This window comes from Mustela nivalis, assembly GCF_964662115.1.
Source record: "Mustela nivalis genome assembly, chromosome: 7".
Classification (NCBI taxonomy): domain Eukaryota; kingdom Metazoa; phylum Chordata; class Mammalia; order Carnivora; family Mustelidae; genus Mustela; species Mustela nivalis.
This window is the reverse complement of record NC_139026.1, coordinates 100,727,934-100,753,003: the sequence shown is the minus strand read 5'-3', so window position 1 is coordinate 100,753,003 and position 25,070 is coordinate 100,727,934. Positions and strand designations below refer to the sequence as shown.

Below are 25,070 nucleotides of genomic sequence, written 5' to 3'. Positions count from 1 at the left end.
CCTGGGCTTTCAGAGGATCTGAGAACAGCTCTCTGGCTGCCTTTCAAGCCTGTTAAGAGTGCTCTTAGCCCATCTCTCCTGAGCTCTAAGTAATTTCCAGTCAGTGGTGTTAGAGTTGCTGCCTCCTGCTTCCCATTTAATCCCCGACTCCTGTGCCTCGGTCTTTAGGCCCCAGTCCCCCTCCTGGTCCTGTCCCCTCTGTGTCCTCTTCTCTGAGTCTGGCCTCTCCTCTCCACACATCCCTGTCCACCATCCCCAAGCCCTGATCATGCCCACCTCAGAGCTTTTCTCAGGCCATGTCCCTCCTGTCCCTTGAGCCACATGGTCTGTCATCTTTAGGGTTAAGCTGGTTGATCAGCTGATCTTCAATATTAGCAAATGACCCTTGGTCTGCAGTGGGGGTTCTCAATTTTGACTGCACAGTAGAATCCCCTGGTAGCTTAAAAAAACCCCAGTGCCTGGCTGTCATCCCCAGAGGTTCAGATTTAATTGTTCTGAGCTGTGACCTGGGTGTCTGGATTTTTAAAGGCTCTCCCAGGTGATTCCATGTGCAGGTGGGATTGAGAACCCCTGGTCTAAAAATTCATTCATTCCCCCAAGCTGAGTGTATTCTAATAATAACTCTGTGTGTTCCCCCAAATGACTTGTGTACCACCGCATTTTAAATAGTTCATGTGACTGTAAAAACATCAAAGTAGCTATTTCCACCTCGTGTTAATTTGGTAGATGGGGGGAAAGGAAATCGTGCAGTTCTTTTTTTTTTTTTAAATTAAATTCCTAGGGGCGCCTGGGTGGCTCAGTGGGTTAAAGCCTCTGCCTTCGGCTCGGGTCATGGTCTCAGGGTCCTGGGATCAAGTCCCGCATCGGGCTCTCTGCTCAGGGGGGAGCCTGCTTCCTCCTCTCTCTCTCTCTGCCTGCCTCTCTGACTACTTCTGATCTGTCAAATGAATAAAAAAATCTTTAAAAAATAAAATAAAAAATAAAAAATAAATAAATTGAATTCCTAGAGTACCTCTGGGCCCACTTGATGGCAGTATGAGCAACTGCCATTTATGAAGCTCTCAGCCTGTGCCAGGCTACGTGCTAAAGACTTCCAACGCTCGGCATGGTCTTTAGGCCTTCTTCATCCTCAGTCCCGAGAGTAAGTCTTGGTTTTCCTCTCGCTGATTAATGAGGATCCTCAGCTCAGGGAGGCTCACCCACTCGCCCAGGGCTGAACCGGGAGCCCGGGCACATCTGGTGCCCAACCTTCACAGATCCCTTGGGAAGGAACCACTAACCTAAATAATTTCCCAGAAAATAAAGGTGTCCCTGTGTTAGCTTTGGGGTTGAACTCTCCTTGAATTGGGTTGTGTTCTTTTGTGTATTGAGAGCGTCCATAAATTTGATTTCAGTTTCATTCCCAAGTTGCCTATATATATCCAAGCCTGGGAGCCCATATCACAAATCATTTTCTTCTTGCCCTCAGCAGATGTTATTTTAGAGAAGCATCTTGCATCTAGCACCTCACCTTGTAGAAGCCACCCCAGGTTTTACCTAGTGACCCCGATCCCTCTTTGAAAGGTGGTGAATAGGCAGGGCTGTCCCCATTTTGTAGAGAGGGGAGCTGGTGGGCCAAGTATTCGTTATCTGTTGAATAGTAGTAATAGCTACACTGAATGAGTGCTTTCTAGGCTCCGGCGCTAAGCTCGTTACAGCCTATGTGATTATCCTCATTTTACAGATGAGGAAACTGAGACCAGAAAAGGTGGAGCTCCTTGCCCAGGTGGTACAGTTAGTTAGTAATTAGATGCCCTTTGCAGCTCGTTTGTTTTTTCACTCCTGATGAGCAAAATGGCAAGACATAGACTTCGTTTTCCCTCTCCTGGTAGCCTGGCCAGGCCTTGCGGTATATGCGGAGGCATCTGGACAGCCACGTCTAGAATAAACCACTGAAGCATAAACTGCATTTTCTTAACGTGTGTCAAATGGCCATTTAATAGCTATTGTGAAACAATTTTCTGCCAGCCTTGAATGTCACACCGAGGTCAAACAGGCTCTAAGTATTCCTTCTCCAGCCAACCCAGTACGAGGCTGCTTCGGTGTAAACAACCCCCGAGGGTCAGAACCAGCTCGTGGGGCAGTCCCGCTCGGCATCGGTCTCCGAGCTCTGCTGTTTCTCAGCTTTGCACTCATGACAGGACCCTTGTCACTGCTGCCGGGCCATTTCATAGAGTGCAGGCACAGAGGCTGAGGACAAAACCCACCTCCCCCCTTCTTGTTGCTAAGTCTGAGTAGCTGCCTTATTTTCTCCCTCTGCAAGCGAGCAGAGAGTCGATAGCTTCTGGTTGGTTAATTATGTGTCCCCATACAGAGTTCTGGAGGAAAAATAACTCCGTGCGCAGGGAGGTTGGCAGCGTGGTGAGTGATGGAGCATCCGGGAAAATGAACTACCCAGCCGCCTGTGTCGGGGCGGCGGGTCACTAATTGAGTGCAAACCTCTTTTTTAAAATGTTGTTTATCCCCCTACAGGGCATACAAAACCATTGAGGATGATGACTTGAAGTTTCCCCTTATATATGGAGAAGGCAAGAAGGTAGGCATGGGCACTCCCCCCGGACCGAGAGAGCCAGGCTCCGTCCCTGCACCGCCTGTGGCGGTCCCCACGCCCCACTCAGCAGCCTGGCATTTTATAGCCCTGACAGCTTGAAAGAATACCACCTTCCATCCTCCTTCAGGCCTCCTGTCAGGAGGGTCTGAGGAGTGGCAGGGGTTAGGGAGCGGGGAGGTGAGTGGTGAGCACGAGGGACAAAAGTCCAGTTGATGAAAATAACATTCCATTTCTCAGCTCTATCTGAGGACATTTTTATAGCATTTAACCACAAACGCATACACATAGTTCATCTCCCTGTGTTTCTGACAAGCCACGAGGCAGGCCGACCCCGTGGTGTTAGGTCCATTTGGCAGACGAGGCCGCTGAGACTCTGAGGAGAAATCGGCTTCCGCAGAGTCCCATAGCCAGCCCGGCAGGGGTGTAGGATATGTGGAGCCATGGCCGCTTCCCAGCTTCTACAACGCTCACGCTCCACCATGATGAAACCCTAGGATCCCGTGGACCAGAGCCCTGGCCGAGCTAGCAAAGTTCCTTGGTCACGAGCTCCCAGGGCCCCAGTCAGAACCACACCCTGAGTGGCAGGCGCATGGTGCAGCCCAGGAAGGCTGTCTGTCCGTCTGCATCTGGGAGCTGAGGCTGGAGGAGGTGGCCGTCCTGGACCAGAAATGAGGGGAAGCTTTGAAACAGTTTCCCAGTAAGAACAAACAGCTCTGAGTCACTGCATTCTTCCTCTGAACACGAATGCACTTCAGACTCTGTGCTGAGAGCTCCTGTTATAAGTGAAAAATGTGCTCACATTAAGAAAATCTTCAGCTGAATTTTTTCCAATATCTGATAGTTTTTTGGAGGAGGAAGTGACTCATAATAAAACTGAAGGCTGCCTTTATGGCCAGAACTTGAGCGTGTTTGTGTGTGTGTGTGCACGTTCATGCTTGGGCCTCTGAACGTGCGTGTGGGAGAGCGCACGGGTTCACGTATGGGCTCAGTGTAGCCGTGATTTCAGTGCAAGGAGGATTCCGTGGAGGGACATGAAACCCAAACGTCTGATTCACAGAGAGATCGTTTTTTGAATGAACTTTCCCTGTTCATGGTAATGGGCCATCCCTGATTGAGAATCACGTCGGGAAGGGACTCTGTTCCCGACAGTGTTGCGTGTGCCCGTCAGGAGGTTGGGTACCATTACTACATGTCTCTCAGCCCTGTGACCTGTACCTCTAGTGGCAGTGCTTTGTGGGGCTGGGAGTCTCAATGGGACCCTCCCATACCCAGTGAGTTCTGGTAAGCTCAGCGCTACCTCCTGTTTCCTTTGTCTCCCTAGCACCTGCCCAGCCTGGTCCCCGACACACGGCTGGCCTTCCATAAAGGCGTCAGGATTCAATACACTTTTCTGTTCCGTACGGTATCCTTTCCCCCATACCAGAGGAAGGTGGACGAATGTGTTCTTAGAAGATGGTCAGAAGAAGAGGTAAAGGAGCCAGGGGCTTTCCCAGTTCAGCAAATGTTCATTTCACCTGGACATCATGTTCCCCAAGCGTTTCAGTTAATTAGGGCTTGACAGTTCTGTGATAGGCAGCTGGCAGGTTCTGTCGTCGTACCTGATGGCCTATTTAAAAGCCGGTGTGGCTCCCGTCTGTTCCGGGCTTGCTCCGTGGTGAAGCAGCACAAGACCCCTGTCAGGGGATCCATGATTTCTTGCGAAATCTTGACAGCTGCATCACGTCAGTTCTGTCGAGCTCCTCTGTGGGGGTTTCTCTTCCCTGTCTGCATACACCTACCCAGAAGTTTCGGAAGACCGCCACAACCACAGCTTCTCATTTTATTCCTGCCAGTGCTTTTAAGGATTTGTGTGGGTTACACCTACATACTTTGTCAACAAGTTCAGTAACTAGCAGAAACATCAGATTTCTTTAGACGAAACGCCCACCTGTGCTTTTCCAGCCAGAGGAGCTGCCATTGCAGCGGGGAGAGCAGAAGGGCCGCCGGGGATTCGGAATTCTCAAGCTTTGAGTTGAACACTTCTTAGTCAGTAGGGACCCGGTCCAGCTCCCCAGCGGACCAGAGAGTTTCTGCAGCCTGCCTGACCGGAGGTCCCCAGGCTTCGTATCGCATGCCTCCATTTTATGCCCTTTGAGTCTTGCCTTTAAAAAAATATGTCATGGTTTCATTTCCACTTTAATGCATACCTGCCCATCTTCTCATCTGAAACCAGCTCCAAAATCCTTAGCCTTTTCAGGAAAACAGGATGAAAATGCTGGTAATGTTTTAGATTGTACTGTTTCTTAGCCTTTGCAAGTTACTCTTACTACCCAAAGAGTAGAGTGAGGATTCAAGCCCAGGTCTTGGCACCATGACTCTACCCTGCGTTTATTACTGATGGTCCCAGTGTTGGGCCACTGGGCTCCATTCTGTCAAGAATGACTTTTACTCCATCCCTCTCTGCTTCCCTGGCTCAACGCTACCCATCCTTCTGCACAAAATTGTCATGCCACCACCTCCAGGAAACTTTCTCAGCAGAATGTTTGCCTCCTCTGAACTCCTATAACCCATGGTGCTGTGTCTTTCAGCACTCGGCCATATTTTACATATTTTATCTCCCTTCACAAGTTCCTTTTTATTAGGGACAAGTCCTTAGATATTTGTCTCCACCGCATGACTTCTGCACATAGTAGGTGCTCAGTAATGTTTGGCTAAGTCAAAACTATGGCATCCCGGGAGATATTTAGGCTGACTGTGTAGGCATTAGTATAATAGTAGTATTTCCTTAAAGCTTTGGGAAACCGAAACTGTTTAAAGAAAGCACAGGTGATCAGGTCTCAACCCTGAGCTCTCTCTGTAGTTATAACAAAGTGACATTTTGCTCCTTTGTACCCAGAGAGAATTCGTGGGGATCTTAGCAGGCCAGGTTGGGGAGTTGCAAAGAGTTTCTTTTCTCTAGCCATGAAGTGCACTATGTGAGCTTTGGGAGTGTGGGAGCTGCCACTCAGTTTTTTACATCTCTCAGTAGTGCCTAGCAGGAACATAGCTGGTGTGTTCAGTGAATTCTGGTAGAGTGGGTATATCATCGTCTGGCAGATGGATGGATAGACAGATCGCATTGGATTGGAACTGATTTCAGTAGCTGTAGACATCACACATGTTGGATTTAGTTTCCCGGATACCCTTCCAGTCTCTACAAAAGATGAAAAGAGACAGCAGCAACCCATTAAACTTAGGATAATTGGTAGGACAACCACTCCTTAAGTTCATGAGTGATCTTGGTGAGCCCTTCCTTGGAAAGAGCTACCCACAGAAGTTAGTAGCAAGGGACATGGAGAGGGACAGAAGGAATTGGAAAATGATTGCTTCTCTTCACCTGTGGCAGCTACATTGTGACAGGAGTGCTTTCTCAGTCTGTGGGAGTGTTTCTGATGACCCTCTGCTTATACCCCTAGGCCCGAGTAATGGCAACCATTGGAGTAACCAGGGGACTTGGGGACCATGACCTGAAGGTGCATGACTCCAACATCTACATAAAACCATTCCTGTCTTCAGCTCCAGAGGTATGGTATGAAGTTTCTGTTTCTGTTTTGTGCAATAAACAATGGTCTGCGTGACTCCTGCCGTGACTTGCGCCTACCTGCAGACAGTAGCTGGCTTATGTCACAGAGACTTGTGCCGTGTTCCCTTTACCCCCGCTCCATTCGCACTTTGACTGTCCTGGTTCCCACCCTCCTCATTCCCTGCCCGGGGCAATGCACAGCCCCCTCGTGGCATTCCTGCCTCCTCAGTCCATCCCACATTTTATCAGGCAGGTGTTCCCCAATAGGTTTCTCTGACTCCTGTTTGTTCTGAAACCTTCAATTCACCCCGTGCCTATAAGAATAGAGCCCAGACTCCTTCGGTTGGCATTTGAGGCATGTTATAATTTGGTCTGACTTCTGGAGCAAAAATCTGATCCTTGTTCCCCCAAACGAGCCAGAAAGAACTTGCTGTGTCCTTCCTGTGCACAATCTTCAGTTTCCCAGAGTTGCTTAGACTGTTCCGACTAGAATGCCTTTCCTCCCCATCTCCAAACATCCAAAGTCTCCTGTGGAGACTTCCCTGATTTCTCCCTTCACTGACCAGAGGTAATGTCGTCCTGCAGGTCTATGTAAAGCAGCTGCCTTTTACCATCTTCCGCTTAAAGCCTTAACACATCGTTGCTCATATATATACCTTATCCCTTCTTTGATTTTAGTTGCCTGTAGAATTGGTATCATTGAGCTGATGTTTACAGAAGTTAATTGGAAAAGAAGTTGTCAACTTTTTGGTTAAAAAAATTTTTTTTTTCTTCACCTAAAACTAATGTTAGAAAAAGCCAACAACCTGTGTTTCATATGATAGAGGAAACAATGTCAAGTTCTGTTTCAGGGTGTATCTTTAGAAAACGTTTTGGTTCTAAGTTGTAGAGAAATCTAAGTAGTAGTAGGTTAAGGGTCCTTTTTTTTTTTTCCTATAGCAGACAGGCTGGAGCTTGGTGACAGCTACTGTTGGTGCATGCCCTCCAGTGTGCCTGGACTGGTATCCCAGCTTCGCTGCCTTTCACTTTGGGGTTGCAAGATGGTGGCAGCTGCTCCAAGTGTAGCATTTCCATGCAAGGCAGGAAGGAGGAGGCAGGAAGCCCGTCTGTCCCAACAGAGACTCCCTTGTGCACTTGCATCTCGTTGGCCAGAACTGTGTCACATGACCTCCTGGGGATGCAAGGAAGGTTGAGGGAGAGAGCTCCAGCTTTTCCAATTTTTACAGTGGAGGGGAGCCAGGGAGAGGTGAGTCAGGAACCAATGTTGTTCGCATTCTGTCTAATTACCTTTAAAAGCAGTGCCTTGCCCCGGAATTGCCCAGAATGTTTAAACATAGCTCCATCTGCGTGTTCTTCCCAAGCATAGATGCTGTTTTATTGAAGGCTCTTTTTGTTGGAGGAAACCAAAATCCATTCACGCTAACTCAGAAGAGGAGGTGTTTATTATAACTATAGTAGAAGAGATGTTTATGGTGAACACAGGAAGAACCTTACCAGCCAGGCTTTATGGGAGGGGGGTTCTGGAATCAAGGCACCCCCAGAGAGCCTCAGCAGTGGGAGTTCTGTACCTTCATGGGGGTGTTGTGCCCTTAATGTGGCCAGTCATGTTCCATTTGTCTCTGCTGCCAATCAACCCAGTCCTTCACTCTCCCGATTCCTGATTGCCAGAGAGGAATCTCACTGATGCAACTCCCTTTTTATACCAGGCCACAAGTGACTGCCCAGCCCACGAATTGCCCCTCCAGCTTGTCTACCCCAGCACCCTCGGTGGGCACAAACAGCCATGTAGGCCCACCCCTTTGGCAGGGCTGTGAGCAGGGCAGGTGGTTCTTTTGGAGTCTTTGTTGCTGATGCTGGCATTTAAAATACATGTAGCCAGAAGAGTTCTGGAAGTCACAGAGGGGACAATATCTAGTAGGTAGAAGGCCTGGAAGACACACAACTTTCCCAGTATCACCCAGGATTTCAAATGAGATCAGCCTGGTGGGAATAATAACTACCATTCATCAGAGCCCGTAGATGTCTCTGTTTTAGGCCTCCCAGCAATTCTGCGTGATGAGGACAATACGACATAAAATGTCCAGGGTGCCCCAGAAGCTTCTGGATTCCTGATCCTTCTATTCTGGCCAACCTCAGGATCCACGAATTATTGCTAAAACTACTCTTGGCTGCAGGAAAGCAATAAATACTGGACTCATGGACTCTCTGTATGCCCCCCCCCCCCTTTGAGAGAGAGGCATTTATCAGACCTATTAAATGGTGCCATCGTCTTTCTACTTTGCAAAAGGGACAGATGAAGTGTGACTCATGTTCTTGGTGGTGAGGGCAGGGGGGAGTCCTCAGAAAGCACTAATGAACCATTTTGCTTCTTAAAGCAGAGTGAAAACCTTCTCATCTCCTTCCACACACACCTATGCTTTCTATATAAAGTGAGAAAAGGTGTGGTTTGGTTTGAAGGAGAATGATTTCTGCCCAGTTCGATTATAGATCCTCTGATCACTCTATTGCCGTGGCTCCAGAGAAGAGACTGTGGATTTAAAACTTGGGGGTGCATGGGAGACTCCTTGGGGACTGAGGAGAAAGCCCAGTCAGTTGATCTCCTGTCTAGAGTGATGCTGATTTGCAGGGACCTGAGTTGGTTGATTCAGCCTGGATGAGGGACTGGACAGGTGGGCAGGGTGTTTCAAAGGAAACTGCCCACCTCTGGAGAAATATAAGTGCCCTTAGAAAAGGTATAGAGTTCAATAAGATACAGTTTTTGTAATAACAAGTAACATAAAAGGTTAACTACTTAGTCTGGCTCAGACAACTTAATGTGTTTTCTGTACACAGTATCTCATTTGATCCTCACAACCACCTAGGACGTCCATATGCGTATTTCCCCATTTTGCAGATGGGGAAACTGAGCTGCAAAGAAATGAAATAACTCCCCCAGTTATGACTCCCACAGTTGTACGGTCATGAAATAACAAGATGGTACTTGTACTCAGGTCTGCCTAATTTGATGAGGGTCTGTAGGGGAGAGAAGCTGAGTTCAAAGAAATGTCTCTGGACAATGTCTAAGTGACCCTCTGAGTATAGGTTCGAGGGGCTCTGAAGAGAATCTTTATCCTGGGACCTCAGTGGCTTAAGTTTCTCAGAGAAATACTGCTGGCCTCAGACTAAAGCTGTAGAAAATGATGGCATACTAGAAAAAGTAATTGGGAAAGACAGTAATAGCCTTTGGTGTGTGCCAATCTCAGCCAGACAGAATTGTGCAAAATAAGATTGTGCACGTATAATTTAGCTTAATGGGTATGTAGTGTAGACCCGAAGATTCCTTTGCACAAGATTAAAATTGTTGTACATGTTAAGTGCTTCCAGATGGAGAGGGCTTAGCCAGAACTGGGAAAGAGGGAGGGAGGTTAGAAGAGGAGGAGCAGCTGGAATTGGCTACTGTGGAGGGGTACAAGAGACCCCTCATCCCCTGTCTTAGGGTAGAAGCTCCTCTTCCTTGGGTGCTAGTGATTAAGTCCAACACCAGAAACATGGCGAATCGGCCTCTTTGGGGGAGCTCGGAAAGCCAGGTAAATTGAGCTAAACCATCTAGTGAAGAATGGCCCCCTTTCCTGCCTGCGTCCCTCACCCCACACCCCACGCCTACCCTGGCTTTCTAACTGTGACTTCCTAAAAACATTCTCCTGCTATGCCTCATCTTTGCCAAGCATGGATCTTCATTTCACATTTGGGTTCTAAATTTCAAATCCAGCTCAGTCTGGTAATTTTAACAGTTGGGGAGAAAATGCGATTTAGTTCTAAGAAAAAAAGGCTCCAAAATCTTCTTGGAAATCAGCATTGTTCCCTTCATCATTGTAGCTCCTAATTCGATTTGATGAGCTAAATAAAAATAAGACAAAAACATGTGTATCAAATTTATGTAAAAATTGCTCAGGGGTTTAAAAATTAGAGAAGGGTTTCTAGCCAAACACATTTTCGGTTTCACTGAACACAAGGCGCTGGAAAAATCTTGAATTTGCCAAACCCAAAGAGCAGCCGCCAGGCTTGCTGAGCCTCCCTCCTGTCTTCCAAGGTCTGAAGCAGGGATTTCCGGCCAAGAAATGAATTCCACAAGGGGCCCCCGCCAACCAAGCATTGGCTTGACCATCAAATGTGGAGGCGTTCTGACTCTCGTCTGGTCCATAGCACCGTGGTTCCCCGTGTCACGGTGGAAGAGCAGCTTCTCCCCACCTAAGAGAAAGCCTCAGCCAGGGTCTCCCACATCCTTGCACAGTGAAGCTCATCAGCAGTCACCTTTCTTCGACTGTCCCGAAAGAGTTCAAGAGAAGGAAAGGATCAGGAGAGTCAGGCCCTGAGCCCAGACTCTCCACCTCTTCTCTTCCAGCGTTTCTTCTCTCCGCCGCAATCCAGCACACTTCCTGCTGTGTTACTCAGGCACCTTGGCACAGGTCTGCAGCCTAAACCTCCAGATGTTCTCTGCTCCGCGCTCCTCTCTGACCTGTAACGGGCCCTCACTAGAGCTAGGATTCCTCTTCGTGTTACTTGCTTTCTGGCCTGCACTCCAAGACTGCCGTTAGCCCCCTTTCGGGCTCTTGGAAGAACGGGGGTCTTTTTCTTTGTGGGGACTACTTTGCAAAGCCGACCAACCCCTCTCCAACTCTGCCTCCCCTCCTCCCACCGCTGCCAGACTGAACCACAAGGAGCCCCATTTTCTCTTGGCTTCATTGTTCCCTTCCTTGGTGTTCAAAATTCCTGTCAGCTGTTTTTTTGTAACGTCAGCTGACTCATTTAGCTTGTTCTTGCTATTCTTCATCTTTTTTCTCTTTCATCTGAAGCCACCCTCTCTAAGAGAAGGAAGACCTTAGACTCTAATATCTCAGTGCCCATGTGGCCTGCACTATGTTAGCCTGCCTTTCCCTTCCCTTAGGTGGGGTGAAAATGCCTGTGATCACAAGGTGCTAGAAGAAGCAAGGAAAAACATCTTTGGAACTATCTGGCATAAGGTCTGGTACATGGCCAGAGATGGTCAGGAAATGCTAATCTTCCTTCCCCTTCAGGTTCTGGAAGGCTTTCTGCTTAGGGATTCCCAGTCATCCATAGTAAGAGAGAACGACCCTTTTCTTTGGGCCTCTCCTGTTGTCTCTCATGAAATCATGAACATTATTTAAAATCTCATTGTTAATCATCTTAACGTTTAAAGTCCTCTTGATAGCTTTTCATACCCCAAGCCAAAGTTGCACTTTGGGAAGGGCCATATTGTATTGTATTGTATAATTTCTGCAGTTCCATAAAAAAACAATATTGATGTATAATGGCATGGGAAAAAGCTGTACTGTATTAAGTGAAACAGAATATGGTTGTATATACAAAGAGTGTGATCGTTAGTAAAAAGGTATGCATGTGTGTATACAAATATGCACATGAAGAAAATTTAATAAAATGATATCAGTAAATATCTTTGGGTAATAGAGGAGGAAAAACTTGTTTAAAAAATTCCCTAGCCCCCTTAAAAATACCTTAGGAGGTGGTTTCATATAGTACTTAGAAGCTCAGATTGGTCAGTGTCTTGACTTCAAGCTCTGCCTCTTCACTTACTAGCTGGGTGACCTTGAGAAAGTTACTTTACCTAAATCTTAGCTTCCTCTTCAATAAAAAGAGGACAGTAGCACTGTTATACCCAGAAACTTAACAGAACAAATTAAAAACATATATAAAGTACTTAGCCAGAACCAGGCACAATAAGTATTAGTTCCTTGGTCTTTCTCTGATTCCATCAAGATCACAAGATTTCACTGGCTCTTTACATAGAGATCATAAGTCCAATCATGTTTACTGAGCCAAACACTAGGGAACGTGTCCTCAAAAGAATTAGAATTTGGGCGCAAGTTGGAATGTGAGACCAGTGAAGGAATCATCAGCCATAAACCCTGCAATTCCTGCTTTCTAAGAGACTGAGGGAATTCCAAAAAGGGAGAGGGACTCATATACTGTAAAGATAACTAGATAACTAGAACAAGAAAAGAGGCAGGAGTGAGTCTGGTGTGAAGTAAAATTTATCTTATGAGGTCACTGAGTTTGGAAGCTTAGCTCAATGGGCTATGAGCTATATAATAAACTAATTATTGTGGAGGGCCTTGAGCTTTAAGCAAGGGAAGTAGCATGCTAAATGTTGGGTAGAAGCCTATCACAGCACATGGATGGGGGTGTGGGGGTGGTGGAGGGGTGAGGAGAGGCAGACCGGAGACTGAAACTTTGGCCGGAGGTTGGGAGCTAGGACAGCGACTGCGAAAATGAAAACAAGGAGCATCTTAGAGACGTAGCAACAGAAAAATGTAACAAAAACATGGCCGTTTTAGAGGGTACGGCAGAGTGCAATTTTCTAAAAATTAAAAATTCACTGCTTTCTAGCCTAGGAAAAGGGAAAGGTGTTGCTTATGGGGGACTGAGGAAGAAACCTAATTTTATACCTTTTTCCCTTTGAGTTTTCTGAACAATTAAAAACACAGCCACCAGTGCCTGGGATGAAAATAACTTTATAACCAGTATAAAGTTAGACTAGAAACTACCATTTGGATTTCAGACCGAAATGTTGTTCTTGTTCTTCTACTCTACCCAGATTTAATTTACCCGCTCGATAGCTGTGGCTCTCTTCTCCACACCCCACAGAAAGTGTTATTCCTAATATTTGCCTGTTGGAGGACAGGAGCAAGGGGAACGAGTGATGCTTATGGACAGATAGAAACCAAGGAGAAAACTTTAGGGGAGCCCAGTGTCCCATCCCATCTCCCTAGCCCTATAGTGGGAGAGGGCCTAGAAGTGATCTCTCACACTACAGTGCCTTGTGCCTCTGTGGACTGCCGAACAAACCCCCCTAGAACCTCGAGTCTTGACAGAACAGTGTATTGTCTGTATTTATATGTTCTTACCTTTCATAGATCTGTGACTTGGCTGGGCTCAGCTAGGTGGTTCTGTCTGGGAGTCTCATGTTACAGTTGGATGTCAGCTGGGGCTAGAGTTATCTGAAGACTAGATGGGTTGGAAGTCCAAAATGGCTCGCTCATGTAGCTGGCAGCGGACATTGGCTATCAGCTGGAAGTTCGGCTGGGGCAGCTACACATGGCCTCTTCATGGGGTCTCAGCTTTTCATAGAATGGCAGCTGGATTATGAGGAAAAAAAAGCTCAAGAGTGAGTGGTTCAAGACTGCCAAGCAGAAATTATAAGGCTTTTTAAGCCTTCTTCTAGCCCCGGGGCGCCTGGGTGGCTTAGTCATTGAGTGTCTGCCTTGGCTCAGGTCATGATCCCAGGATTTGGGGATCATGCCCCGCATCAGGTTCCCTACTCGGTAGGAAGCCTCCTTCTCCCACTGCCCCTGCTTGTGTTCCTCTCTCTCACACTGTGTCTCTCTCTGTCAAATAAATAAAATCTTAAAAACAAACAAACAAAAAAGCCCACCAAAAAACACAAGACCTAGCTTCAGGGGCATCTGGGTGGCTCAGTCAGTTAAGCACCTGACTCTTGATTTCAGCGCAGGACAGGTTATCAGGGCGGAGGGATTGAACCCCACGTCAGGCTCTGTGTGCAGTGGTGAGTCCTCTTAAGATTCTCTCCCTCTCCTTCTGTCCCCTTCCCTGCCCTTCCATCCTTAAAATAAGATTAGAGGAATAATCAGCTATCATTCCAGTGCAAACTAATGTAAATTGATTAGTTAGCTGTTTAGCTAGTTAACAGGGTTAATCTAGTTATCAGTATGGAGGCAGATTTACAAAGAAGCTAATTAAACATAAGTTATCAGGGTTCTTCACTTGGACCAACCCTTACTGAGTTCTGGTTATTGCTAGGAAATGTAGAATGTTCTAGGTGAGAGGAGGAGAGGCAAGGTTACAGTCAGGAATCATTTCTTTGTAAACATTTCTCAAAAGAAAGGGACCTCATTTTCCACGGTTCAGGAACTTATTGCAGTTTCTTCCTTCATTTAGAAAAAGAAAAAAAAAAGATTTTTTTTATCTACTTGAGAGAGAGGAAGTGGGGTGAGGGACAGAGGGAAAGAACTTTCAAGCAGACTCCCTGCTGAGCATGCCCCTGACTTGGGGCTCGATTTCATGACCCATGAGATCATAACATAAGCTAAAACCAAGAGACAGGCACGTAAATGACTGAGCCACCCAGGTGCTCCTTCTTCTCTTATTATTTTTATTTTATTTATTTATTTTTTAAAAGATTGATTTTTTTTAGAGAGTGCGTGTGTGCATGCAGGAGGGAGGGGCAGAGGGGGAGAGAGAGAAAGAGAGAATCCCAAGCAGTCTCCCCGCTGAGTGCAGAGCCTGATATGGGGCTCAGTCCTGCCACCCTGAGATCATGACCTGAGCAGAAACCAAGAGCTGGACACAAACCACTGAGTCCTTCAGGTGCTGTTCTCACTTTAAATAAACACATTAATATCTGTGTTTTTATTCATAATTGTTTCTGTATTCTTTTTTGTGAAGAGAGCTGCTAAAATTGTATAAATTTCAGGCCTCACAAACTATGGCTACTCCTACAAAAGAAAAATGGTGAGTTCTAGCTAGGGATGCTTTGGTAGTCTAGAACAATTGTGTTTGGCAGTTTTCTTTTTCTAGTTTTACTGAGATACAATTGATGTGTAACATTGTATAAGCTTAAAGTATACAATGTGTTGATTTGATGCACTTGTGTACGTATATTACAAAATAATTAGCACCATAGCCCTGTCATATCAGATCATTTCTGCTTCTCTTGTGCTGAGAATAATATGAGAGCTTTACTCTCAGCACCTTTAAGTATATAATATAGTAATATATATAGATGTGTATATATTTTATGCATATACATAGATACATAAAATGTATATACATATACGTGTGTGTGTGTGTGTGTGTGTGTGTGTGTGTGTGTGTGTGTGTGTAAAACACAGCATCTGCAGGTCATGTGTAACTACAGTTCCCATGCTGGCCTTGGTACCCCTGGTCTTCTAACTGGAAGTCTGTGCCCTTCCGCCAACATCTCCCGCATCTTTTCAGTTGGGGTACTTTACTCTTGGAGGCTGTCTGCTCCCCTTTCACCACCACCATCACCACCACTTTGAAAATATGTGTGGGATGGGGTGGGGAATCCCATTAAAAGAGTATAGAGAAGCTGCTTTTATTTGACTAAGGTGCCGTCTGACCCTACATCTAGGAAAGATTCTGTGACTTCACTTGTCCTCCATCTGCATCTCTAACTCTCTGGTCTAGCTGTAAAAATCACTTGTGTGTGTGCATGTGACATTTTCCTGGCTTGTTTCCATGGGGAAATGACTTGGGAAGTAACTAGCTATTTGAATAAAACCAGAATTTGACATTTACTTTGACACCAAAAATTCTGACTTGGCAACTCAAAATTTATGGTCACACAAGGGAGCCAACCTCTCTATTGTGTCAAATATTTCTTCTCATTGGAGATTATTTTGCTCTGATGATCCCCTTCTAAAAAATAATAATTTCACTTGAATGTTTCAGTTAAACACGTAGGTTTTTTTTTTTTTTTTTTTTTTTTTTTTTTTTTTTTTGCATTACACACAGAAGAATAGTTTGAGAAGTTTGTTTAAAAATGCAAATCCCAGGGCACCTGGCTGGCTCAGTTGGTAGAGCATGAGACTCTTGATCTTGGGGTCCTGAGTTCAAGCTCTATGTGGGTGTACGGTTTAATGTAAAAAATAAGAATAAAAAAGAAAAACAGATTTAATCATGTATAAAGAAGATGCATGCCTGTGATCTCACTGACATAAAATGACATCCATACCTCAGTGGCCACCAGACCATTCAGCAGATCATAGGCAAGCATGGCATCATTGGCTGTGATGTTTGAAGATCTTTTTTTTTTTTTTTCCTTTGAGAGTGCAAGAGAGAAGTGGGGGAGGGGGGGAGCAGAGGAGAGGGAGAGAGAATCTTAAGAAGGCTCCACACCAAGCATGGAGCTCGATGTGGGGCTCAATCTCACAACCCTGAGATCATGCCCTGGGCCGAAATTCAGAGTGAGACACTTGATTGACAGAGCCACCCAGGCACCCCTGAAGACCACTCTTTAACATCTGTTTATATTTTTTTATTATTTGAGTGTTCTTGGACCATGTGTGGTCAGACACATTATGTCTTCTTTCCTGAAGTGAGATACATAGTAACTCACTCTCCTGCTCCCTGGAGATCTCTGAAATCCTGCCATGATGCAAAAAGTCCTGTGCAGCAATAACACAGTCTGGTTATGTGGTTTTGTTAGGTCCCAATGGCCGGAAGTAGCAGTCCTTTTGTTATTTCTTCGTCAGGTGGTGAGAGGACTTACCCTCTCAACCAGGACATTTTTGAGAGTCAGTGTGGACATCTTTAATAATTATGCTGGGAAAACAGCACAAACCAAAACTATCTCATGCACACTGGGATGCAGGGTCACTCTGTGTGTGTCCTCACTGGAGTTGACACGACTCAGTCCACCTACACTGCACCCACAGGCATTCACTCACAGACTGAGGTTTCTTCTGACCTTTAGCTCTGTAAATGGGCATTTTAATGAATACAGACTTATTCCTCAGATGATCGATAAGCTAGATTCAAGCCATTCATTCACTGATTCATTCACTAAGCCTTTACTTCGTGGTGCACAAGACAGTGAAAGACCAAAGAAAGGAGTAGATCATTGGAGTAGCCCAGCATGTAAAGGAAATTCCTTCCTATGGCTTATTACCTCACTGAGCTGCAAAGCACTGGTCTCATGAGGAGAAAACGAAAGCCTCCTGGCTAGAGTGGCCAGCCGGTAGCACTGGGTTCAGCTTCAGGCTTCTTACCTAATACTTCCACTGATATAGAAACATTTCAGCTATTAAGTTGTATCCATCCTCAAAAGTCACATGTTTACTTTGTTTGCAGACTGCAAAAGGAAAAGCAAACCCACAAGAATATCTGTGGTATATTTCAAATATAAAATTATGCCCACAGCCCAGAGAGCCGGCTCCTTTTGGGGAGTGTGGGTAGCCAGAGTATTTGTAATATTTAAATGTCCCTTGATGCGTTTGCAGTCAGATGCTCCGAGGTCATGGGGCCCGTCACATACAGCCCTAAGTCCTCCTATGATGAGTCAAAGAACATTAATGCCGTAAGCATCCCCAGCGACCACCGCATCCTAACCCTTCATTTCACTACAGAGACACTGAAGTTTTGAAAGGTCGTATCTTCTCCCTCACCATTCCTCAGTGAAAATCCAGTGCTGTGGCCAAACCAGATGGTATAAAGCTGCCCAAGCACACCCGCCCTCTCTCCCCTCCCCAGGCTTTGGCCCCTGAAGCTCCCACTGTGTGTCAGACATGTGATCCCACTCCTTCCTCCTCACATGCCGTGTGATGAGTCACTGCTGCCTTCCACATTCCCTACAGGTGGTCAGTAGACTTTGAAAATGTGAACGACCAGGTGGTTTTGCCTAAATTTTAAGGAACAGAGGTGGGTTTCAAACCCAAGTCTTTTGCCACCAAATTCAATGTGTGTTTCATGACACCGTGGAGATAGGGTCACAAGAGAGACTCTGCATGCTGTCTTGGTGGCTTTCCAGAATGCTAGCATTGAAATAATTGGCTTCGTTCATAAGACTGAACCACAAGGAAATATGGTGGAGTTTTAGGGGTTTTTGGGTACAAGCGCCATATTCAAAGTTCTCTAGGTTGAGCTTTTGAGTTGGCTACATGGGGTAGAGAGGATAAGACCTTGTCCTCTCCTTATTTTCTACTACCTGTCATCATCCTTATCTTGGGAACCATCTGGCTTTCCTGCCAAGAACACTATTAAGAGTCCCAATCACTGTTATTTTAAAAGAGACTTGTCCTTGAACTCCAAGGCCCTTGAGCCCACTCTGAACCCTCTCCTTCCACAAACTAGCTTACTTTCAGGTGGACTGCCCAGAGATCAATGCCCTAAGATAATAACATGTGGTACATTAGAATTTTTGGTTTCCTTCCATGTCACCTCATTTGATCTTCCTAAGAGCTTTGTGAGAGAAGTGAAGCAGATGCTATCATATATATATTTTTTTAAACAATTATTTCAGAGATGAGAAGATTGAGAACAAAAGAAAATAAGTGGTGGGGCGCCTGGGTGGCTCAGTGGGTTAAGCCTCTGCCTTTGGCTCAGGTTATAATCTCAAGGTCCTGGCATCGAGCCCCGCATCAGGCTCTCTGCTCAGCAGGGAGCCTGCTTCTTCTCCTCTCTCTGTCTACTTGCAGTCTCTCTCTGTCAAATAAATAAATAAAATCTTCAGAAAGAAAGAAAAAGAAGATATATGGCTTCTCTTAAGTCCCAAAGGTGGTTAGAAGCAGAGACCTGAAGTGGGGGCTTTTGATCCCAAAGACCGGGCTCTTGTTCCTCCCAAAAAGCCAGGCCTGAGTTGTGCAAGCTCATGGGCCTCTGCTGAGTGCTTCAGAGGGAAAAAAGGTTGGTGAATTGGCGGAGTTGATAAAGCTGTAAAAGCCACAAGGGCATTCTAGAGAAGCAGCCTAGATCTGACAAATGGAAGAATTGATGGGCTCTTTTTAAAAGTAGCTTCGAGAAGCCTCCATCAGCTTACACCCATGTGAACTATCTTAACATGCCACCCAAGGTTCCTCTGTAGTAGAGCAGAGAGGCGAACACACATTTTCCACAAACGCTGAAGCAGCAGCCTGCGGCCAAGCCCTGAGTGGTGGGACTGGATGAAAGCTTGCTTGTCGCAAGCGCCTGTGTCCGCCAGTGCCCAGTGATGACACTAAGGACATCTCTAAGTGCTCTGCCACCAGGAGCCTGGGGACAGCAGTCCGCACTTGGCTCATTCAGGGGCACATTGGCCAAGGCTCTTCTGTGCCCCAAGATTCCTTCCTGCTCCCTCCTGTACACTGAGTTTTTTGTCAGCAGATCCAGTGAGGACAGGGAAGGAAAAGGAGAGAGTCTGCAGCTTCCGTTAAGTTTCAGCACACTGCATTCGGGTGACTGCGTGGCAGAGGTAACAAGTCAAATCCGCTCGGTCACCAGATTAGAGCAGCCTCTGAGTAGATCTCTGACGCGGAATGATTTTTCTTCCTCCCTTCCTCGCATTTCTTCTTTGTCTCAGCAAGTATGTCCCGAAGATCTATTGTTACTTACTATGAAAAATACTGTGAGCACAAGAAGAAATGCAAAGTGGGATCTCTGGCCAGAGGGTGGGTTTGGGGAGGGGAGAGAAGAGGCCCAAGTCACTGTGTGTTCGCGGTCAGCAGAACAAGGGTAGATGTGCAGTGAGGCAGATGCTTCTCTTGGCTGTTAAGTGAATGCTCCCTAAATGCTAGCTCCCTGTTCTGTGTTCTGGGGATAGAAACAGAGAAGGCAGCTCAGACCTTTCCCCTTGAGGAGCCTACTGCCTCTGACCCTGTTTCTGAGGCAAGGCTCCCCCACCACTTGCATTGGAATTACCTGGCCTTTGTCTAAAGCTGATGCCTGGGTTCAAATTGACACAATCAGAATGTTAAAGGTGGGCCCTTGAATCTCAAGTTGTTGGGTAAGCACCCCCGGTGATTCTTCTTCTTCTTCTTCTTTTCTATTTTTTTTAAGATTTTATTTATTTATTTGACAGAGAGAGTATACAAGCAGACGGAATGGCAGAGGGAGGGGGAGAAACAGGCCTCTTGCTGAGCAGGGAGCCCGATGCGGGGCTCAATCCCAGGAACCTGGGATCATGACCTGAACCGAAGGCAGATGCTTAACTGACTGAGCCACCCAGGTGCCCCAGCCCCAGGTGATTCTTAGGCATAGGAGAGTTTGAGCCTGATCTTGTGGCAGAGACAAACAAGGGGACCCAAACAGGTACAGCTAGGGAAGAGCTGTGCTGGGGGCGGGGGGTGTGGGCTTGTGACTACAAAGACTGGGGAAGAGGAATGGACCCTGCTTGTTGGTTTCCTTCAGGATGGCAGCAAAGGGGGGGCACTGCACCCCCCAGTCTAACACCACGTCCAGAGGAAGGAACGGGAGGCACAGGAAGGGACCTGTGCGAAGTAACCTCCCTTGTTGAGATCTTTGTTCAAACAGTGCCTTCCCAGAGAGGCCTGCTATAGCCAGGTCTTCTAGAAGGACTCTCTCATCATTTTTCTTATTTTTTTTTTATTTTAAATTCAATTAATGAACATATAATGTATTATTGTTTTCAGAGGTAGAGTTCAGTCACTCGTCAGTCTTCTGTAAGACCCAGTGCTTACTATATCACGTGCCTTCCTGAATATCTGTCACTCAGTGACCCCATCTTGTCGTTCTTCTTACTCCGACGTTTCCTCAGAGCACCTATCCTCTTCTGACATTGGAGTTTGTGTATCTGTCTAATCTACTAGTGTAGAAGTTTTGTGGAACTGAGGGGCACCTGCATGGCTCAGTCGGTTAAGCCTCTGACTCTTGATTTTGGCTTGGGACATGATCTTAAGATCATGAGAACGAGCCCCACATCCGGCTCCCAGTGCATAGAGCCTGCTGAAGACTGTTTCTCTCCCTCTTCCTCTCCCCTTCCCACCCTCCAAAGAAGCTGTGAGAGACCTCACAGCTGTATCTGCAGTGCCTAGAAAAGTAGCTGGCTCATAGTAAGTGCTCCGTAAACACATGAAGGTGCTTCTAGGTGGGCAGACAGATCCACACTGGCCCCGTCTCTCAGCTGCTCAAATTACATTGCTCTCAAAGACTGCAAGAATCTCAACGATTCCTGTGGCCTTTCTCTTCCTTCTTGGCAGCCAGGAACATTGGAAGGAGCCACAAGAAGCCCTGACCTCATTCCCCAGCTCTCCTTCAGACAGAGGCATTTGCATAGTACATGTCTCCCCTACTGGGCCCCGCAGAGACACTCTTCCTGGTGTCTGGGTCCTGGGGAGCCTCAGAGCCATTAGTTAAATGTGCGGCTTCCTGGAATATCAAGAAACTATTTACAGAATGAAGAGGGAACTTTGAGAGGTGAGTGTGGTCTGATAGAGGAAGGCCAACGGCAACTTCAGGGAGAAGAGTCCAGAGCCTGGCAGAATCCTCTGGAGCCCTTGCCTCTGGGAGGATAGGCATGCAGCGGGCTGTCCTGTGCTGCAGCCCGGTTTTTCTGAGAGCTTTCTCACAAAATGTTCTGCATCACAGGTTAATGTATAAGACACGAGTTGTAAGTGGAAAGTTGGCAGAGTCCTTTGGAAATTGGCTAAAGGGCAGGAAATAAAGGGTAGCAATAAAAACCTAAAAGGATGTTAATTGGGGAGTGCCTCGGGGAACAGGGTTGAGACCAGCTTTTTATTATTTACATTAAAAATACTTGAGAATGGTTTTGAAAGGATTTTCATGTTGGCTAATGAAACTGCATTAGAGAACTGTGTGTGGAAATGTGAACAGTGGAATTAGGGAAGGATTCAGTTTATTGATGGTATTGAAGAGAGCATTTTCTAACGTGTTTCCGTGCATCAATCCACACCCATTCTGCTGGCTAGACTTCCATTTGAGTAGTGGGCAGGATGACTTAATATTACACAACTCGAATCTCTACATATTTTTGGCCAGCAAGAAAGTACCTGAAGGGATTCTGGCATCCTAAACCCAGGGTAGTCCTGAAATTAAATGGAGGTTATCTTCAGACCTAGAAATCCTTCTTTTAGAAGGAGCTAGAAGACAGATAGAATATCCTACTTAGCTACAGGCATGAGATTGGAACTGGGATGTCTGACATCAGCACCCCACCTCCCATAACCTTTTTTATTCTGCGGAGTTCAGATTTTCACAGAAATGTATTGTAGATATACCCCAGTAGGAAGCTAGCAGAATCATTCCATCCTGGAAATAATACAGTGAGCCAGGACTGGGGAACCCAGAGCCAACATTTGCTGTCCTCTCTAAAGCCTGCCACAGAGGTCAGGCTGGAGGCATCACGGAGGCCACCAAGCCCTGGATTCCCTTGCTTGCAAGCCTGGGCCAGTAGGAATCCCATTCAGCCTCACTACTCAGAGTGTGGTTCCGGGACCCAGGGCATCGGCATCATGCGGGAGTGAGCTAGAAATGCAGCCTTTCTAGCCATACCCAGAGCTGAATTTTAGCAGGATCCCCCCCGGACTCCTAGGCATGTTAGCATTTGAGAAGCACTGCTGTAACATTTGTGACACCCAGGAATCACAAGAAAATACACCAAAGGGCATTTGGCAGGTTCCATGGAGTGAAAACTGGACCACATGAGTTCAGTGGCCTGAAGACAGAATTTGGGCATTTGGGATTTTCCAGTCTGCTGTAAACTAAAGATTCCCCTTGTTGTTTTCTTCAGTTTGGCTTCATAAGGCACAGTGCCTTCTCTAGGAGGTAAACTTACCCTTGAAGTAGACATCCCTTTTGAGGCAATGTTAAAAGCCAGTCCAGGATACCCCTGAGTTCTCTTCCCCTGAGTGTGGGGCACTAGCTAGTTGTTATCACCTAGTTAGCAGACCACAGAGGCGTGGTACCTGGAGGCTGCTTTTCACCTGCGCTCATTTTCCAAGAGCTCTGTGGGTAGGTGTGTAGTATTTTGTTGATTTCTGCTGCTGAGTGTAGGCTATGTCGGGGTGTCACAGGCTTGAACAAACCTTTCTAAACTGTAGGAGGCTTGGCTTTCAAAGATGTGGGTTTGAGCAGCCTCTAAGCTTCTTAGAATGGAATTCTTTTTAGGTTTGCGATGACCTAACACCGACTGTGTGTTATGGGGCACACGGCTGCTTAAACTCCAACCTCCTTCTTCTCCCTGCCCCTCCTCTGGCCTATAGCTTTCACTCAGACTTGCTTTTAGAAGATAGGAGAGAGAAATGGAGGAGTTGAAGGAACTAGAAGATTGATGACACTGACCTGCGTTCGTCCTTAGCTCATGGGGTGGTGTACATAGGAGCTGTTTCTGCCAAATTAGGAGGGAATAGCAATGAAACCCCAAGCTCTTTTGCTGCCAGAGTTGGGTGAAAATAGAGTTGTGACCTAAACCAAATACTGCTTTATTTTTATTCTTTCTAGTTTTGTCAAGGTTATACCATTCTCCTGAAAGAATGGATGGATATTGAAATATCTGGATCATTCCAGGTCCTAGGGATGAGGAAAGACATCACATTTGCCAAGATACAGTTTGGAGACTCAAACTTAGCATGTGTCCTTTCTAACTGAGGCTAGACTGAGGCCCCTCAAATCTGAGTATAATTCTGAGCCCCGTCCTTACATGAGAGGAGTCCTGCCCCCAGGGCCTCAAACAAGTCAACCAAAAAGTGATTCCTGTGAGCCCATTAAACTAGTGCATCTCCTCAGTCCTAGACAAATACACACAGAGGAACTACCAAAGATGCAAGGCTGGCCTTCTCTCCCCCGCAGACAGAGCCCAGAAGCAGGGAACTCTGCTATCCGTCTTTATACTTAGAGCATCTGGCCCAGAGTGGGCCCTTAGTTAAGTATTTGCGGAATGGATGTACAAAGGAAGGAAGGGGGCAAGCTCTGAGTGCTCTTCTGGCTAGCACAGTATTTATCATAGGTATTGTGCTAGCTGTGTCTCTGGCATTGCATTTCCAATCCATTCTTCCTTGTCAACTATGAAGCCCATCTGGTGAGCCCCATATGTCTATACAGCAAGTCTCTGAAGGAGGCTACCCCTGGCCCCAGAGCTGGCTGCACAACCAAGCGCCTTAGAGTACGTCCCTAAAAACCCCTAGGCTAGAGGGGAAATGAGAAAGGAATTCAGAAGCTCATTTGTTGTGTGAAATAATGCGCTCTCTACCTCTGAAGTACGAATGTTCCCATTCTTTTCAGGTAAGAGTCTATGATCTCTCCAGATATGAGCATGGAGCAGATGATGTGCTGATCTTGGCCACTGACGGACTCTGGGATGTTTTATCAAATGAAGAAGTGGCAGAAGCCGTCACTCAGTTTCTTCCTAACTGTGACCCAGATGACCCTCACAGGTTTGTGCATTTCGATAATGGTTGGGTTGATCCTCGAGCCAGTTCTCACTGTGGGACTGAAATAATAATGCTGGGAGTGGATATGGATGGATTAGGAACTGCAAAAGGTACAATGTTTCTTACCAGATGTACTTTCACACTCAAATAAAAATTCTCCTTAAGTCGAACCTAGATGCAAGCGGTAGAGAATGTGATTTGTAAGATACTTCAGCAGCCTGTTTTTCACATTCTTTCTTCATAATTCCAAAGTGAGAATAATCCAATTTGTGATCCTTTTCAGGAGAGTAATACCAAATGCTGCCGACATTGATTTTTATCCATTGGGATAGGATTTCTTTTGAGAAATGTAGGGAAAGGAGAGAAAAATTAGAGGAGGTTTTTACTTGTAGCGTAATGGCAGTGTAAGTATCCCACACAACTCTAGGTGAGTCTCAGAAATGAACAAAAGTCCCCTCAGGAGAAAGGCAGCGTTCACTTAGAACACAAGGAAACAAGTCACCATGAGTAAAAGCCAGTAATAGCAGCAGACAGTGGAGTGTAACCTAGAAGTATTTCATTCTTGAATTTGTCAGCCAAAAATGGAAATATTTTAACTTTTCAGAAATGGGTTTGTTTTTTTTTTCCCAGAAATATTTTTAAAGGTGTTGAAAATAGAAGGTGCCTGGGTGGTTCAGTCATTAAGCATCTGCCTTCAGTTCAGGTCATGATCCCAGGGTCCTGGGATTGAGCCCTTCATCAGGTTCTCTGCTCTGCAGGAACCCTGTTTCTCCCTCCCCACTGCTTGTGTCCCCTCTTACTCTCTCTGTCTCTCTCTGTCAAATAAATAAATAAAATCTTTTTTTTTAAAAGAAGTGTTAAAAATGGGAATAAGGACAAGAGACTATAAATTGACTATACATATTTTAAAAATAAGGAAATGGAATTTCAGGAGACGACAGATATAAAAGTGAGAGTTAAAAATTCAGTGCATTAAACAGATTGGGGATAGCTGAAGAAA

General features: G+C 46.1%; 1 protein-coding gene and 1 long non-coding RNA gene across 3 annotated transcripts in view; one reads left to right on the top strand and one right to left on the bottom strand.

The window, feature by feature from the left end:
- PPM1H (protein phosphatase, Mg2+/Mn2+ dependent 1H) overlaps nucleotides 1-25,070 on the top strand; it is a 257,949-nt gene that overhangs the window by 209,580 nt on the left and 23,299 nt on the right. For both annotated transcript variants that reach the window (XM_082742521.1, XM_082742520.1), the window contains 3 exons: nucleotides 2,512-2,575; nucleotides 6,025-6,132; nucleotides 23,922-24,073. In XM_082742521.1, coding sequence (XP_082598647.1) covers nucleotides 2,512-2,575; nucleotides 6,025-6,132; nucleotides 23,922-24,073 — 324 coding nt within the window. The remainder of the gene's footprint in view (nucleotides 1-2,511; nucleotides 2,576-6,024; nucleotides 6,133-23,921; nucleotides 24,074-25,070) is intronic.
- The window catches only part of LOC309870393, a 91,238-nt gene continuing 68,116 nt past the window's right edge, over nucleotides 1,949-25,070 (bottom strand). Inside the window, exons 2-3 of the long non-coding RNA XR_014314557.1 lie at nucleotides 13,055-13,285; nucleotides 1,949-5,762 (exon numbers count right to left, since the gene is read on the bottom strand). This is a non-coding gene — a long non-coding RNA (uncharacterized lncRNA). The remainder of the gene's footprint in view (nucleotides 5,763-13,054; nucleotides 13,286-25,070) is intronic.